Source organism: Neomonachus schauinslandi, chromosome 13 (genome assembly GCF_002201575.2).
Source record: "Neomonachus schauinslandi chromosome 13, ASM220157v2, whole genome shotgun sequence".
NCBI classification, from domain to species: domain Eukaryota; kingdom Metazoa; phylum Chordata; class Mammalia; order Carnivora; family Phocidae; genus Neomonachus; species Neomonachus schauinslandi.
Window position 1 is genome coordinate 3,981,297 of NC_058415.1, and position 18,547 is coordinate 3,999,843.

At 42.7% G+C, this 18,547-nt stretch overlaps 1 protein-coding gene across 2 annotated transcripts in view; it reads right to left on the reverse strand.

Moving 5' to 3' along the window:
• Positions 1-619: 619 nt before the first annotated feature.
• The window catches only part of AUH (AU RNA binding methylglutaconyl-CoA hydratase), a 179,898-nt gene continuing 161,970 nt past the window's right edge, over positions 620-18,547 (reverse strand). Inside the window, exons 7-10 of one of the 2 annotated variants that reach the window (XM_044920591.1) lie at positions 10,314-10,501; positions 6,987-7,037; positions 5,564-5,611; positions 620-1,217 (exon numbers count right to left, since the gene is read on the reverse strand). In XM_044920591.1, coding sequence (XP_044776526.1) covers positions 1,140-1,217; positions 5,564-5,611; positions 6,987-7,037; positions 10,314-10,501 — 365 coding nt within the window. In that variant the 3' untranslated portion in view covers positions 620-1,139. The remainder of the gene's footprint in view (positions 1,218-5,563; positions 5,612-6,986; positions 7,038-10,313; positions 10,502-18,547) is intronic. The other variant, XM_044920592.1, reaches the window with a different exon arrangement.

An 18,547-nucleotide genomic window follows, 5' to 3' on the forward strand; every position in this document is an offset into this window, starting at 1 on the left:
CCTCAGAAGGCAGTCTGGTTTGACGAAATACAAAATAAAGCTAGCCTGAATCTGTTCGGAGATCTGTAAAGGTCTCTCCATGCTGCACACTGAATCCCACAGCTAAGTCCCGCATACTTCCTATCTGTCCCCTCCCCGGGCGAGGCTATCAACTCAGACGTGCCCCCGAGCCCCTCCATTTCTAGTCACTTTGCCTGGCCCGGGGTTAGGAGAGGGAGACAGGGGGGCTGTGTCCACCTCCGTTCCTTACAGAAACCAGGTGCAAACGCTGGGGGCAGGAAGCAGAGCAGGCTGCACCTCACTTCGAATCCATGACCCCAAGCCATTTCGACAGCCCAACACTGGCAGCACCAGCTTCTTCAGGAGTTAGACCAACGGCCAGGCCACGTGCTGGGCGATCTTACAGGTACACCCGCTCCAGGCCTCCTGTTGGCCTCCCGAGGCTGTGGGCCCCAGTCTGAGCGGGCTCATTTCCCCCCATCCACACTGTATTCTAAGACTACAGAGGTCACCTAACAGAATCAGCATGCAAAGATGGCTTCTTCTAAAATCCAACATGCAATGATTTATTCGGTTCAAGAGAATGGGGTAAGAGAAAAATTTCCAAGTTTTCTTTTCACCAGTTTTATTTATATTTGGTAATTTTCGCTCAGAGAATCTATCAATTCCTTTTTCAGTTTGAGATGTATGTATGGGTGGATATATTGTATAATCCCTTAGAAACTTTATTTGGTATAACTTCACATTTTTGGTATATAGAAATAATTTTATTTCGTATTGCAGCACAGTAGCCATACAATCAATATTATTTCCTAGAATGTGTAATATATAAATTATTCACATTAAAAAATTAAGAACAGAAAGCCTCATATGCAGGAAATATTTAAAAACATGTACCTAGTTTTGAATCTGTTTTTGACAGTATACACTACTAGCTTTATAAATCTGAATGAATATGACAAGATGCACATTTGAACAAAGTACACAGATGGGTCCACTCCAGATGCTTAATTCACTATGCAGAGAACTTGCTCTTCACTTTGGTCACTGGGATTCCAGGTGCTGAGGCATATATGGATCTGAAAGATACTTCCAGAGGTACATTTATTACACTGGCATTTGAAAGATTTCTGTGTCTTCTATTCTCCTTTATAGCGAGGGGACCTTTTCTCTTTAAAAGCAAGAAGACCTTCAAGCCTGTCTTTTGTTGGAATAGTCTAGAGAAACAAAACATTACGTTACCTATACCAAAAAGTAAAAACAACTACAAAAGTTTAACAAGCTTTATGTAAAAAAAAAAAAAAAACAACAAAAACTAACTAGAAGGCCATCTAAAATTTTGAAATCAACTCATCATTTGAACAATTCTAATTATGTGACCAAATTTACATTCTAATTCCAAATACACTTCCCCCCCATTTCAAATGTACTTTAAAAAGCCAACAGACTTTATTTTTTAGACAATTTTAGGTTTACAAAAAATTGAGCAGAAAGTTCAGGGTTCCCACAGATACCCTCAAGCCCCCAAGGTTCCCCTGTTATTAACATCTTGCATCAATGAAGTACATTTGTTACAACTGATGAACCAATATTGATACATTATTATTAACTAAAGCCTATATAGTTCACACAGGGCTCACTATGTTGTATATATCATGGATTTTGACAAATGCATAATGCCATGTTATCCATCACTACAGTATCCCACAGAATAGCTTCCCTGCTCTAAGCATCCTTTATGTTCCATCTACTCATCCCTGTCCCCTACTGCCTTTTCCAGAATGTCATATAGTTGGAATCCTACAGTACATAACCTTCTTAGATGGAAATCCTTCACTTAGTAGTATGCACCTGAGGTTCTTTCATGCCTTTTTGTGGCAGGATGGCTCATTTCCTTTTGTCGCCGAATAACACTCCACTGTATGGATGTGCCTTAGTTTATCCATTCATCTATACATCTTAGTTGCTTCAAAGTTTGGCAGTTATGAACTAAGGTGCTAAAACACAATGTGCAGACTTTTGTGTAGATATGTTTTCAACACACTTGGGTAAACACATAGAGGTACAATTGCTGGATCATGTGCTGAGATTATGCTTAGCTTTGTAGGAAATGGGCAAATTGGTATCTTGTTTGTATTTGCATTTCTTAATGACGTATGATGTGGAGCATCTTTTTCTATGCTTACTTGCCATCTGTGTATCTACTTTGGTGAGGCGTCCGTTCAAATCTTCCACACACTTTTTAATGGGTTGTTTTCTTATTATTGAGTTTTCAAAGTCCCTTGTCTGTTTTAGATACAAGTCCTTCATCAGTTGTGTACTGCAAAGACCCATTCCCCGCCTATGGCTTCTCTTTTCATCCTCTTCACAATGTCTTTCGCAGAGTAGAAGTTGTTAATTTTAATGAAGTGAAACATCACTTTTTTTCTTTCATAGATTATACTTTTGGTGTTACATCTTAAAGAAGTCATTGCCAAACCCAACAACACCTACATTTTCTATGTGATCTTCCAGATGTTTCAGAGGTTTTCATTTTACATTAGGTCTATGGCCCAGTTTGAGTTAATTTTTGTGAAGGGTGTAATGTCAGTGTCTAAGGTCACTTTTTTGTCGCCAAATGCCCAGATGCTTCAGTACTACTTGTTTTGAAGACTATCTTTTCTCCACCAAATTGCCTTTGCTCCTTTGTCAAAGGCCATTTTATTTTCTATGAGTCTACTTATATGACTATTTTATACGAATCTACTTCTGGGCTCCCTATTCTGTTCCACTGATCCAACAGTCTGTTCCTTTGTCAACTCCACACTGTCTTGATGACTGCAGCTTTACAGTAAGTCTTGGAGTTGGGTAGTGTCAGTCCTCCAACTTTATTCTTCTGAGTAGCTGGACTGGCTAATCTAAGTCTTTGGACTTTCTATATGAACTTCAGAATTGGTTTGTCGACACAGATCAAGAAACATGCTGAAATTTTTACTGGGATTGTACTGACTCTCTAAATAAAATTGAGAAGAAGTAACTTCTTAGTAATACTGAGTCTTACTATCCATGAACATGGTATATCTGTCCATTTACTTAGATCTCGATTTCTTTCAACAGTTTTGTAGTTTCTCTCCATTAAGCATTTGTATTTTTTGTACTAATGAAAATCATGTTATGCTTTTAATCTCAAATTCCAATTCTTCATTGCTGGCATATAGGGAAGCAACTGACTTTTGTTTATTAACCTTGTATCATGCAACCTTGCTCTAACTACTTCTTAGTGTTTTTTTGTTCTTGATTCTTTGAGATTTTCTACATGGACAATTACATCTTCTATGAAGTTCTATTTCTTCCTTCCCAATCTGTATATCTTTCTCTCTTTTTCTTGTCTTATCATATTAGCTAAAATTTCTAGTAGATGTTGAAAAGGAGAAGTGAGAGAGGATGTCCTTGCCCTGTTCTTGGCCATTAAGTATGCTAGCTGTAGGTTCTTTTATAGAAGTTCCTATCGGGTAAGGAATCTCCCATCATAATTTGCTGAGTTTTTCTTATGAATGGGTGTTGGATTTTGTCAAATGCTTTTTTTGGATCTATTGATATGATCATCTGATTTTCCGGTTTAACCTGTTGGTGTGATGGATTGCAGTGCTTTCTGAGTGTCAAACCTGGCTTGCATATCTACAAAAAAATCCATTTGGTTCTTTTTATACATTGTATACATACATTTTATACAAATCAATCTGAAATTGTTTTTAAACATTCTTTTTATACATTGTTGGATTTGACTTGCTAATATTTTGCTGAGAATTTTTACATCTACTAATTTATGACAGATAATGGTCTGTGGTTTTCCTTTTTTATAATGTTGGGTTTTGGTATCAGGATACTACCGACACAGAATGAGTTAGGAAGGGTTCCTTCTGCTTCTATTTTCTGGAAAAGATCACTAAAAATTGACATGATTTCTTCCTTAAATGTTTGGTGGAATTCACCAGAGAAACCTTATGGGCCTGGTGCTTCCTATTTTGGAAGTTTATTAATTATTGATTTAATTTCTTTAACAAACATAGGGTTATTCAGATTATCTATTTGTCCTTGTATGAGTTTTGGTATGTTGTGTCTTCCAAGGAATTGGTCCATTCCACCTAGGTTATCAAATCTGTACGCAGAGTTGTTCACAGTATCCATTTATCATTCTCTCAATGTCCATGGGATCATTAGGGATGGCCTTTCTTGCATTTCTGATACTGGTGATTTTTATCTTCACTTTTCCATGGTTAGCCTGCCTTGAAGTCTGTCAACTTCATAGATCTTTACAAAGAGCCATTTTTTTTTGTTTTGTTTTGTTGACTTTTTCCTTGTGTTTTTCTATTTCCAATTTCATTGGTTTCTGTCCTAAAGCTTATTTTTCCTTTTCTTCTGCTGACTTTGGGTTCTATTTGCTCTCCTTTTTCTACTTTCCTGAAGTGGAAACTTACTACGGATTTCAGATCTTTCTTCTCTCATATATGCATCCAATGCTAAAATGCTGTTCTCTCTAAGCAGCGCTTTCAATAAATTCCTACAAATTTTGATAGTTGTATTTTCATTTTGATTTAATTCAAAATATTTGATTCCTATTAAGACTTCTTTGATTCATGTGTTGTTTAACCTGCATTAGAAAGATTAATCCCACCATTAAAAGGTGGGATTTCCCAGCTATCTTTCTGTTATGATTTCTAGTTTAATTCCATTGTGGTCTGACAAAATGCTTCTTATGATTACTGTTCCTTCACATTTCATAAGATATGATTTATGGCCAAACATACTTTTTAGATTTTTCTTTGCACTCTAAGGCTGTCCATTTGTAAGAAGTGTGTAATTTACTTCATTCATGGCATGTGCTCATCAACGACAGGTGGCAATTCATACATACAGACCAGGCACAGAGGAACACTCTAGCTGTCCCTCCTAATTCATGACACTGCCATGCTTTAATGGGAGCTGAAGTAGTTTTCAATTCTCACAAAAGGTAGAACAAAATTATTTTGCTACACTGGATGCCCTAAATGAAGTTACGTCTTTTAGAAAACAAGGAAGGAAAGAAAAAAGGGAGATTTACTCCTCTATACAAAGTCCTACTAATTTGTGTACAAAACAGAAAACTGTACACACTGAATTAGGGAACTTTCAGTGGGCAGGAGGGAAGGCTCAGAACCAGTGAGTCTCAAATACTGATGTTCCCCAGCAGGCCCACATTCACCGCACTGCCCTCCTCTCACCCGTCTATACTGGAGTGAGGGTTTAAATCGACACCCATAAATACAACATGAGCCAGACAGACAGCTACAGCATGAATGGTACTAACTTAATAAAGAGTTTTTTAAATTATGTAGACAAGAGACATTAGTATATGGAACAGAATCAGTAATAAGAATTGGTAATAGTCAAATAGCAAAAACAGCTAATTTCAACCCATTTGTATGATTTTAGAAGAGGTATGAGTGTAATCTTGCTCAGAGATATATAATTCATTTGACTTATACAGAAGGTAAACGTGATTTGTAAGAGGCATCCTTGCTGAATTTGTAGTTGCATTACATACCTGAGCATAACAAGCTTCTTCTATGGCTAATCCTGTTACTAAATCAACCTGAGGATAAAAACATAATTAAATTTCAGCTGAAATTACTTTTTAAAATATGAAACACTCAATATAAATTCAAACTAGTAACCCTTCTCCAAAAGCACAGAATCCTTTGATGTAATACAGCAAATCGGAAGTATGACCAGCATGAGAAGTCTGGAACCAGGCTGCCTGGGTTCAAATTCTGCCTCCACCACGTGGGAGCTGTGGAAGCTTGGCTAAGTTAGTTATGCTCTCTGTACCTCAGAGAGGCACATCCGAATGAGAGGCTAACTGTATTATCTACCAAATGGGGATAATCTAGGTGAAGCCTTTATAAGGCCCCTATATATGGCCTGGCACATAGTATGGATCACATAAGGCATTTGCTGTTAGAATTGTTACAATTATGTTAGAATTTTTAAAAACCATTTAACTACTTCGTAAATTTTTAAAACTGTGTTTGTTGCTAACAAATTCAACCTCTTTTTATTGCTATGAAGCCCATGAAGATATGGTGGCCTCTGAGTCTGCATGAAAGAAGTATCTTTCTTCAAAATTCCCTAATTTAACGAGAACACAGCTGGGGTCATGACAGCCCAGTGTACACAGGCGCGTGTATTGCTCCCTTGCCCTGCCTACTTCTCTCCTGACCCGGGGCTTCCACTCCTTAGAAGACAGCTCCTCAGGGGAACCCCAGGACACTCTAAAGACTCGCCTTGTTCATGCGGGCTCCCTGCACAAAGCACATTGAGCAGTTAAAGGTGGAGAGAGCTTGGCTCAGCTGTGAGCCGGAAGTTCTCCTCAGAATGTTCTTTAATAATGCAAAGCTAGTGTTCAGAATACACAGAATGACCTCTTCTTTTGGTTTTCTATGAACTACTAGCCAATAAATCTATTAGTCGAATGGCAAAAACAGTGAGCATGTCATAAGCTGCAGGACATCAGTGAAATTCCTGAGTTCTCTGATTAAGATACTGAATCAACAACAGCCTCAGCAGAATGAAATCAATAATGCAGCTAAAAACAAAACACAAAAAACAAACAAACAACCCCCAGTAACTTGTGGTAATAGTAGCATTGAAACAGCTGGATTTTAGAACATTAAAAAATAAATTAGATTTAATGGGGCGCCTGGGTGGCTCAGTCGTTAAGGGTCTGCCTTCGGCTCAGGTCATGATCCAGGGTCCTGGGATCGAGCCCCATATCGGGCTCCCTGCTCGGCAGGGAGCCTGCTTCTCCCTCTCCCACTCCCCCTGCTTGTGTTCCCTCTCTTGCTGTGTCTCTCTCTGTCAAATAAATAAATAAAATCTTAAAATAAATAAATAAATAAATAAATAAATAAATTAGATTTAAAACCACTACCTCCTCCAACAACAAACTCAAATATTAAGGCACTCACCTCCATCCCTTGATTAATGGCCAATTTTGCCACTCTCATTGCAACGGGTCCCTAAAATTCAATTAGAGAAATAGATTTTAATTACTATTTATGCAAATTATGTTATACAGCTCAGTAAAATTCAGAAATCCCCATTGCTGGAACCATGGCAAAGAAGCAACAAAAGCTAGAGGACAGTTAATGGGAAATTTCCTAAGGCCGCGCTTGGCACAACTCTACTGCCCTGGCCACTCTGCGTGCTTGCAGGTCAGCAGGGGCTGTGTGCCCAGGAGACGGCTGACCATTCCCCAGCACATCTCCCCAGAAGTGAAGCAGGGAAAAGGAGATGCTGTGCTTGGTGCGATACCACACCCACGAGCGGCCGGGCAGGGGCCCGGGCTGGCGAGAGGCAACACCAGCTCTGCGCCTGTCCTCCGTGGGCTCCCGGAACAAAGCACAGTGAGGATGTATGGGTAAAGACGTGCCCTCCAGCCAGTGCTCCCACACCACACAAAAGCCTAGAGCCCAGAGAAGTCCTTTAGGTTGTGTGAGGGTCACAGAGGAAAGAACTGGGTGTCCTCTGGGAGGAGAACATGACTTTTGTTGTCTTTGAAAACCACAATGCTCCAGATAGAATTTAGCTGCTTGATCACATTTTAGATTCCTAAAAACTGTTTATGGGTCATGAGTTAGAATTCAACGGTATCTTTTCAAGTGTCTTTTGCATTAAAATGCAAAATAGGCTCTAGGACTTCAATAAATGAATGAATAAATGCCTGATGGCATGAAAAATGCCATTTTTCCCATACAGGGGCTTCAATTATCAACTTTAACCCATCTCAATTCTCTTCCTAATTCAGATACTTATTAAAAATGTTTTTCAGAGGCCACAGGTTTTCAAGGCTCAGACAGTATCTTTGTTAGAATTCTCGAAATGTGATCTGTAGGTGTGGGGCATATACTAGAACCATGTTTTCAAGATCATCATCTGTTTTGTTTGTTTTTTAAACAGAGTGCTCCTCTCAGGGACAGTCTTCTCTATTCCCTCGTACCCACCAGCTGACCCAGACAAGGTGCCTGTCCAGCTTGCATGTGCGCACAAATCCCCAGCCCCTCGTGAAAATGTAGCGGGTCTCAGACCCGCTCCTGAGGGATGCCTGGGCTGCACTGGGCAGCAAGGCTTACAAAACGGGTAAAATAGGAAAATGGAAATGCTAGGAGCTGCAATGCTTATTGAGCCGGCCTCTTTCAAAATACAAAACCAACACCTCTTCTTCTGGACCAACATTTTTTTCTCGAACAAGAAAATGGAAGTAACATCCAATACAGAAATCAGATGGAAATGCTAATTTTATAGGAGCTTTCTAATATCTGGAAGAGTAATCATTCAGTGACAGAAACTAGAAATAAAGATGATCGCCCCTCAAAGTTTGCTTTGAAACTCCGGCATATTGTACAGTCACACATCTTCTGAACCAATCAGGATCTCCCTTGCCCTGGGGGAAAAGTTTAGGGGTTAATGCTCTCAGAGGCAGGTCGTCCAGACAAAAGGGACAGGCAGTAGGGGCAGCCCTGGCTTGCGCCGCGGTGGAGTGCCGCCAGCTGTCAGGCCGCAGGTAGGGAGGTGTGGGCACTGAGGGCCACAGGAGAAAGATCGACGAGGCACAGATGTGCCCAGGGATGCAGCTTGCAGCAGGGAGCTGAGCACTCCAGTCCAAAGACCAGGAGAGGCTGTAGTTCTCAGAACTGGAAGGATACCACGACTTTTCTTAAACACACCCCTTATTTCAATGCAGACCTGCACTGGTCTTAGAGCTGTAAGCCAAAGAAGTCATGAAGTCAATATTTAGTTAAACGAACTGCTTCTCCCAATACCTGTACCTTTAACTTCTCTTTAGGCAGACATGACTCTAATATTTTGGGGAAATATTAATACCAAAGTTTCAGTGAGAGCATCTTTGTTTTTCCTTAAAACACTAAATATCTTTTCTATTTGCTCTCTCCATCAATTCAGAGCGTAGGGGCTCTGCGTTACTTACACGGGGAACAAATTATGTAAGAGCCATGTCCTAAAAGAGCATATAGCTAGCCAAGTGAGCAGGACTGAAGTATCAACACCAGGCAGTGTGGTTCCAGGAACCAACTCCACGGTGAGGCCCGCCTGTCAGCAATCAGGGGACAGGTGAGTCCCAACGGACCTGGGCCCTTGTCTGGCCACTGGGAACTCTAACAACACCTTCTGAAACTGGATGCAAACTCCGAACAAATGTGGAGAACATGCACTTTTCTACAGAGAAGTTTCATGAGATTCCCAGAAGGATCTGTAGCCCCCAAACAGGTTACGAGTCCTGTTGGCATCAAACAGCGGAGTTCGAGAGGAAGTAACTCTGATTCCAGTACTGTTGAGGGAGTTATAAAACCTGAAACTGCACTAGGGAGAAAGACAAATCACTAATTACTTGCATAGCAGAAGTCTTCTAATCTGTGATTTCAGAAGAAAGGAATATCTGGAAAATACATGGAAAAGAGAGAACCAAGAAACCCCTGGAACAGGCCCCATGATGCACCATTGCTAACATTACTCATAAGAACTGTCACTTGTGAGTAAATGCACAGTGTATTCCAGACTTGAAAGTTTCAATGTGGGGAAGAATACTGTGCACAAAGGAGTTAAAATAGTGCCTATATTACCATAAAAACGAACACAAGGAGGGACGCCTGGGTGGCTCAGTCGTTAGGCGTCTGCCTTCGGCTCAGGTCACGATCTCAGGGTCCTGGGATCGAGTCCCGCATCGGGCTCCCAGGGAGCCTGCTTCTCCCTTTCTCTCTCTCTCCCTCCTCCTCTAACGAACACAAGGAGACACACAACGACTGCTGTGTAGGCAGGTCATCTCAAACCCAGCTGGGGCAACGAGAGCCCATGCTGGTGTAATTGGCTCTGGTCTCCCCAGGACGCACGTTTTAGTGGGTTTCAGCTTGGGGGTGACTCAGTGTGACAGCCCATCCATGGCTGTTTCTCTCCACGTGCACAGCTCAGGTCAGAAGGGTGGGATGGCTGATGTCATAAGTTCCTAGGAAGCTCTGTCACACATGCCAATGTGTGCATCATGTATTATCAAGCCCAGGTACAGCATGAGCCTCAGATCATCCTCAGATCTTCAATTTTAATTCTGAAGGCCCTTCCTGTTACTCTAGTTTACTGTTTCTGGTGTTAGGGCTACCATGTACTTTTCTGCTTGGAAAACAAGACAAGCACATCATAGGCATGTGAGATGACTGTTTTGTCAATTTGCTATAAAGTTATTTAAACAGAAAAAAAAAAAAAAAAGGAAATGTAATTAGCAATACCTGAGGTAAAAACTCTCTTGCTAGGTCCAAGGCCTTGCGGTAGGCAGCATCCCCCTCCTGGTTCTGCTCTAGAACATGGCTGATCAAGCCCACAGCTTTGGCTTCTTGGCCATCAAGCACGCGTGCAGAGAAGATGAGCTCTTTGGCCAGGGACATCCCGATAGCACGTGGCAGGCGCTGCGTCCCCCCTGCAGAGAGAATGGGGGGGATGCAGGCAATGATTTCATACCTTTCAGTCTTTAACATTTCAACGTTTCACTTCTCAGTTTATAAAATAAACCAGGGCCAGAAGTTTATATGTCAAGATCAGTAACTGGAGAATTACTTCAAAGCAGAATCTAATTAGTTTATCAAATTAATATGACCCAAAAAAGAACGTGAGTATCTTCTGTAATTGTGAAGGGATTCTGGCACTATTTACTCCTGCAACACAGCTGGTACGTTCCCGAATCGAACCCACAGTCATTACCACGTCAGGGGCCATCCGATGCACAGTGGTGGGCAAGCAGCACCGTCCCATAGCCCACTCACCAGAGGGATGACAGGTGCTTCAGTTCAGATAAAACTTGTCAGAGCCTGAGACATTCAACTCACCATGTGCTTTGTAAAGAATCACTGATGGTAAATGAACTGCAGGCTAATTTTAATTTAATAAAAAGGAAACCACGTAATTACTGGTGAAAACAGGCTCTGTCCTGGTGGTGCTGGTGCTTTCAGCAGGAGCACAGATCACCCCCCCACCACCACCACCAATTACGTTCTAGCGACGAGGCCAGGATCTCGTTAAAAAGAAAGCTAGACAAAAGTAGGTAATATTCTTATTTGGAAGCCTCAATTTCTACCAATAAGACTATGGGAGCGACTGCAACGTTAGGATTCATCTAAATCTCACCCCAGGAAGGCTGCTGGGCTGCCCGAGGGCGCTGGCGGCCAGGAGGCAGGGAACAGCAGACGGGCGGGCTGCAGAGAGAGCTCACCTGAACAAGCTCACTGGGTTCTGTTCGGCCCACAAAGTTTAGATTTTTTTTTCTCTGTATGAGTTACCAACATTTAAAAAGTGGGTAGATGATTTCTGATAAAAACTAATTTCCACCTGGAAGCCCCCTGCAGATGCAAGGGCTCTAGCTGGCCGCGCACCCCCCCCCCCGCCCACCCCCACCCCCGACTCCCTGCTCCTGCAGGGCTTGAGATGGACAAGCTCTGCTTTCTGTTAAACAACTTGAAAAGGAAAGCACAATCTTTTCTTATTCACATCTCAATCAAAAGTGGCAAAGTGAAAAATAAAGATCTCAAGTTCCAGAAAGTTTCCCTTCAGTAATGAAGTATGTATATTCCTACATTTTTAACACACAAAGCATGCCTGTATTGGAAGAACATGGCTTAAGATGCTATTATTAAGCAGCTACATCAAGAACCACGAGCAGTTATTTAGGAAATGTGGGTGATCTAGAAAAACAAACACACACAAACCTCAATGAATTGGAAAGGACTGCTATTTTCGATAGGGACTGGGTTTGAACATAAATGAGTACTGCTTCTGTAAAATACAGTTTATTAAGTGTGTACAGTGCCCAAGCAGTGAGAGATGGTGAATTTATAACTCGATATGGCAGAAAACGTGTGTCTGAAAAAAAAAATGAAGCACTGACAAATTTAAATCAAACTATAAACAGTGATGTTGCTCAGTGTAGTAAAGACAGGTCTGAGAACTTATGGGACAAGATGCAAGGAAAAGACGAGTTATTTATGGTGTTCCCATTGCCAGCTGATTAGAACAGAGATATAAATACAACCCAGATAGCTCTATTTCCTCATGGAGCTGATGAGAATTTTCATGAGATGGAAGAACTTACGAAAACAATATTCATGATGAGCACAACATTAGGAAATGATTCTCGCTTATGTTCTGTGAAAAGTTTGACGTAGATTAGTCAAAATTAGCAAATGTGACCCTCAATGATCCTTGTTAACGTCACACTTTTTATTCAACTGAAACCATGGAGCATTGCAAAGTCTGTAAAGCTTACGCCCATTCATCGTATCATTTCATCCACAGTATCATCCTCCAGGAATGAGGATTTTGTAGACATTAAAGAAAGGAACAGCAATGAAACAAAGACCATGAAACACATCCACTCCCCGAGCTGAACAGCATATAAGTCAAGCTCTGCTTGGTGAAATGGATGCATACCAGAACAGTCTGCTGGAGGACATGACCTGAGTGAGGGCCGAAAGGCATGCTGCTGAAGAGAGCGTTCTGTTTTTGTTGGAAACAGCGCACCAGAGGATCTAGGAAAACCCTCACCTTGGCTCACCAGCTAACACTGAAGACTTGGCCTGTGGGTTGACATCACAAGCCACCCACCTTAGGAACCTCACATAAGTGGGCCATACAGTACTTGTCCTTCTGTGTCTGGCTTATTGCACGAAGCATCTTGTCCTCCAGGTTCGTCCTATTGAAGGATGTCAGCATTTCCTTTCTTTGTCAGCATTTCCACTGTATGAAGACCAAGTTCCGTTTATTCACTGACCCAGGGATGGTCACTTGGGTTGCTTCAACCTTTTGGCTATTAGGAATAATGCTGCCATGCATATGTGTATACAAATATCTCTTTGAGACCCTGCTTTCTGTTTTTTTGAGTAGATACCTAGAGGCGGAGTTGTTAGGTCATACAGAAAATCTATTATTTTTTGAGGAATAGCCATACTTTTTCCTATTAGCTGCACCATTTTACATTCTTATCACAAGCACAAGGATTCCAATTTCTCCACATTCTCAAGAACATGCGCTCTTCTCAAGGGTGTTTTATTTTTTGGGGGGGAGAAGGTTTGATGGCAACCATCCTAATGGGTGTGAAGTGGTATCTCACTGTGGTTTTTGATTTCCCTAATAACTAGTCATGCTGAATTCTTTTCATTTGCTTATTGGCCATTTGTGTATCTTCTTCGGAGAAACATCTATTTAAGTCATTTGCCCATTTTTTTAATTGGGCTGCTTTTTGGCATTGAGTTGTAGGGATTCTGTATATATTCTAGACAGTAATCACTTATCAGATATATGACTTGCAAGTATTTCCTCCCATTCTGTGGATTGCCTTTTCACTCTTATTGACTGTCCTTTGAAGCATGAAAGTTTTTCATTTTGATGAAATCCATTTTTTTTCTTATGTTGCCTGTGTTTTTGGTGTCATATCCAAGAAATCATTGCCAAATCCAATGTCATAAAGTTTTTCCACTGTTTTCTTCTAAGTTTTTGTAGTTTCAACTCTTACATTAAGGTCTTTGATCCATTTCGAGCTAATTTTTATATATGGTGTAAGGTAAGGAAATCCATGTGGAAATCCATTTTCTCAACACCACTGATTGAAAGGGTCACTCTTAAACAGTCACACAAATATGTTATTTAACTCACTCATTCCTACTGAAATCTTATCTTTAGGAAACCTGTTTGGTGAGAAATTATCTGGCCCATTTTCCTCTGCAAACAATCAGTTTGCAGAAATCAAAGACTGATAGTAGAACTAGAGGTAACTGCCTCCCTACTCCCCCGGCACATAAACTTGGTCATTTCCAACTTTACGAAAAGGATGTGCCCTGTTCAGTTTGCCTTGCTCAGTTAACACTGATAGAAAGTACAAACGGAAGTTACTAAACCACGGGGCATTATGATACAAAAACTACACATGATCAACGAGCAATCTCAGATTTCCACCAGTATCTCACGAACAGTCACCCTGGATAGAAAGTATTTTTATGTCAACATTCTACTCCAGTTTGGAAGTGCTTCTGTTTGTGAACAGCTATTTTCTATTATAAAATTAAACAAAACATGAGTGCCCGTTAGGGGAGTCAAGGTTCAGCGCAGTAGCGTACCCTGCAACCAGAGAGAGAAGATGCGTGGTGGAGACCTGCCATGAGGGAAAAGGCATCCAATTTTCAGTTCCAAATGCAAAGTGAAGTACTCGAGAGAATTTATTTCAATTCACCTTTCATTAATTTCTGAATACTAAATTCCAATACCAGTTTAGCGTTAGGTCAAAACAAAGACGCCCTGTCGCATCTGTCAGCTGCTTTTCCTACACCAGGCTCATCGACTAGATCACACAACCGGCTCACTTCCCGTAGGATTTGAGTTTAGGATCGTAAAATGCCACCTCTAGATAGTCTCGGGGACTGCAAAATGAAACACAGAACTAAACATGAGGTTGTCCCCAGTGGAACTAGAACTGTTCCACCCTGGCGGCAGCCCTGACGCATTCAAAATCACGGAGCTCTACGAGACTCTACTCAGAACTTCCAGTACTGTCTGTCCCACCACGGAGCCCTGACTCCTGGTCACACCCCACTCTGAGGCTCAGAGAGCTTTAATCATTGAAAGTCAGGTTGCAGAAACAGGATTCAAACTTACTTCTGCCTGATTCTTATCTACTATGTGGTAAGAAAGTACAAAGAGCAACTTATGAAATGAACTGATGGCCTATTTTAGAAAATAAAAGGTGTGTCTGCTATGTATCATTATGTAATAATGTACGTAGGCGTATACACGTATCAAACGTGTCCAGAAAGTTGTCTCTGTGAGTCAGATGATCGTTTTTTTTTTTTTTTTTCATTTTTTCATTCATACAGCCTTGCTGTATTTCCCAAATGTTCTGCAACATATAGGTAATAGGACTCTGTAATAGTGTAATTTCCAAGATGACAACACATTTGTTCAACTCATTCAACAAGTACTTACTGCAGCTTCCTGCCCTAGGCACATAGATACAGTTGTGAAATAAATAGCCCCTGCCTCCTGGATCTTACACTGTCACTGGGAAGCCCACAATGAGCAAACAAACCCATCCCGTCAGACAGCAGAACGGTAGTGTCGGGGTGTGGAGGACACACAGCTTAGACAGGATGGCCAGGGAGCGGCCGTCAGGAGGTGACACTGGACCCAAGACCAGGAGAAAGTGGGAAGTGCACCAGCACACAGGTCTTGTGGAGACCATGTCTGATTCACAGAGGAGTGCAGGGAGACCAGAGAGGCTACAGCACAGAGTAGGGACATGCCAAGTGGCAGCAAATACAGCCCAAGAGGAGCAGGGCCAGATCTGGTGGGCCCACCTGAAGGGCCCCAGGGTTTACTCTGAGGGTGACAGGTAGTCACTGAGCATCCGAGAGCATCCTCTGAAAAGAGGGGTGTGAGATCATCCTTCTATAGTGAAGATCTGGGTTTGAGGACAAGCTATGGTCATGATGAGCCAAGATGAAGAAGGTAGGTATGTTCATACTACTTGTAGTAGGGTTCCAACAGGCTTGGAAAGAAATTTCAAAACAAGTTCCCAAATGCTTTCAGTATCTGTCATGTTTTGGCTGCCCCTGTTCAAATCCTGGTCTTGCTTTTGGAGATAATGTTATGTAGTCCGGGACAGTAGAAAATCCCTCCAATGGAGGCCAAGGGGGCCAGATCCTCCTTCTCTCTGCCCTAACACAGCTGGGCAGGCATCCAAGTGAGGTCGGGTCCATAGGATGTGATTTCTCAGCACTGGGCATCCTGAATGGGTGGCCTTGTGATATGAAGACTTTGCAGGCTTACAGGCAAGGCAGAGATAGTGATGTGCAGACCTGACGATCCTTGTGCTTATACTGTGATCCCTGCCACGCTCTGCCCATCAGTGTGGGCTGATTCCAGGGCTCTTACATTCCAGCTTGTGTTCTAAGCCTTGTTCTCTAGCCATCTACTGATTCTGAGAACCTTACAATAAATGTCCTTTTCTTTTAGGATAGCAGAGTCAATTTCTATTGTATGTTTCCCAAGTCATGAAGGACACAAGAACATAACTAGTAGTTTTGTTTTCCTCTTGCTCAAAAACAGATGAAGCCAAATGGGAGTTTATCTGTTGTATTTTTTTGCAAGTAAGATCCATTTGTTCACTCTCAAATTTATTGGTTTAGTGGCCTACTATGTGCCAGATGCTGTCCCAGGTGCTGAACAGACAGTGGTGCACCAGACAGATTCCCGATCTTAAAAAGCTTACATCTTAGAGGCAGAGAGGGAAGGAAAGGGGCAATAAATAAGCACAGGGACAAGACAGGACACGTGTCATGGAGAGAATTTAATAAAGGCAGGGGAACAGCTTGTGAGATAACCACAAGATGTCTACTTTAGATTGAGTGGCTGGGGAGGGCCTGTTGGATAAAAGTGAGGCCCGTGTCTGAATGCTAACAAGGCAGCCCCACGAAGACCAGGGAGCACACCCAGTGAGTGAGACACCAGCCATGTGAAGGCCCTACGGTGAAGCCAGGCTCAGCACGTTCGAGGAAGAGGCAGGAGGCCACTACAGGAACACAAGGGGAGGGAGGCGAGGGGAGTGGAAGGGGGCTGGACAGGCAGATCACAGACGCAGTAGAGGTTTACATCTTACTCTGTGGATGATGCAAAGACGCTGGAGGGTTCTCAGCAGAAGGTGACGTAATTCAATTTGCATTTTAAGAGATGCTTTTTAAGCTCGGCAGAGAACAGATTACAGGGGCATGACCAAAGCAGAGTGCCCAGCAGGAGGCTACCGGTGTCCTCCAAGTGCCATATGATGGCGGCTCGGACGGAACAAGGGCAGTGTAGGGGGTGGGGGAGAGGAATTTGGTGTAAGCGTCCAAAACGAGTGAAAAAGATATGGGGAGAAAGGGAAATCAATCTGTTTGGTTTTCTGACTGGAGTGCAGGAGAAGGTGGCACCGCTCACTGACACCGGGAAGACAGACAGGAGCCTCAGGCCATGTTAAGTGTGAGTCTTTTACATACAGAAGTGGGGCAGGCAAAAATGTGCCCGGATATGCTGTCTAATGTTTCTTAACGATCACTATCACACAGATGGCATTCAGAGCCAGGGCCTGCGTGAGATCACCTTGGGAGACCAGTTAGAATAGAAAGGGGCAGAGAGTGTCTGCAAGACCCTGGGGGGGCCCAGCAGAGTGAGTGAGGTAGCAGAAATGCAGGAGGAAGGTGGTGCTCAGCTGCAACCAACCACTTTTGGACGTCCACCCCCCACGGCTAATCCCAGCCTTCTTCCATTGAAGTCTGCAGGGGTCTTCTGGGCAAGCCTGTCCTCATAGGAATCAAGGCATGCAGAAACAATCAGGTGTCCTCCCAGGGTGTGGTCATGTCCACGTGCGACACCCGGAGCAGGGCCACTCCTCACGACCATGCTGGAAGCCTGCAAGGGCAGAGTCTTCCAACTAGAGATGGCATAACACAAAGACATCATTCGGCTGCTGAACTGAGCAGTCCCCAAACCGCCTTACTTTGCGACTTCCTGCGATTATTACTTGGCACTTTCTTAGTGTTTCAGCTCCCTGAAGTAGGGTTTCCTATTATTAGTACCAAGAATGTCTGTGATTGCAGACAGACCAAGGAAAGTGATCTGAACACACATTCCGGGGAGTGGGAAACAAACATTTGAGGGAAGCATGGTGGGACTGCTGGGCGAAGCAGATTATACATCCAAGATGTGTGCTCATGAGACCAGTTAACATCGTCATCTGCTCCTTCCCGGCAAGTTGTGGCTGTCTGGGTGCAGGCATGGAGAAGGCAGATAAGCTGGATGAGTACACAAAGAGAGACGCAGAGAAGGAACAGCAGGAGGTGACAGCGACTGAGCAACACCGTGTAATGATATCATGCTGGGTGGTCCTGAGCACTTCCTGTCTGAGAACTAACTCATGGCAGCCTCCCGACTCCCCTGGGAGGTAAGGTTACTTGTAAGGAAGTCATTGTGACAAAGGACCATGAGACTGAAGCTGGGTGACAGAGCAGGGATGTGCTGAGCTGGAGAGTGTCCACGGACTTGATGATTCAGTGAGGTCCAAGAAGGATGGACAGACTGAAACGCAGGAAATCTAAATTCGGAATGCAGCAGGTGGTGATGGCGTGCAAATCACAGGCACAGCCCTGGTGGTGCACAATGGGAAGAAGGACAAGTCGCACGTGGGTGCAATCACAGACTCAGAACTCACACGTGTGCTGGGGACGGGAGGGGATAATGTACCAAGACGCCGATTATCACAGCTCCTGGAACAGGCTGTGTGTTTTAAAACCTGTGTAATACCAAACATTGGGATATTGGAAATCTACCATTCTAAATGGGAAAAATAGTAATACTTTCTTGGTCCATCCAAAAGCTCCAATTAATGTCCCCAAATATCAATAAAACAGCTGGAAAAAAAACTCTTTAAAACTGCCAGGTAACAGTCCAC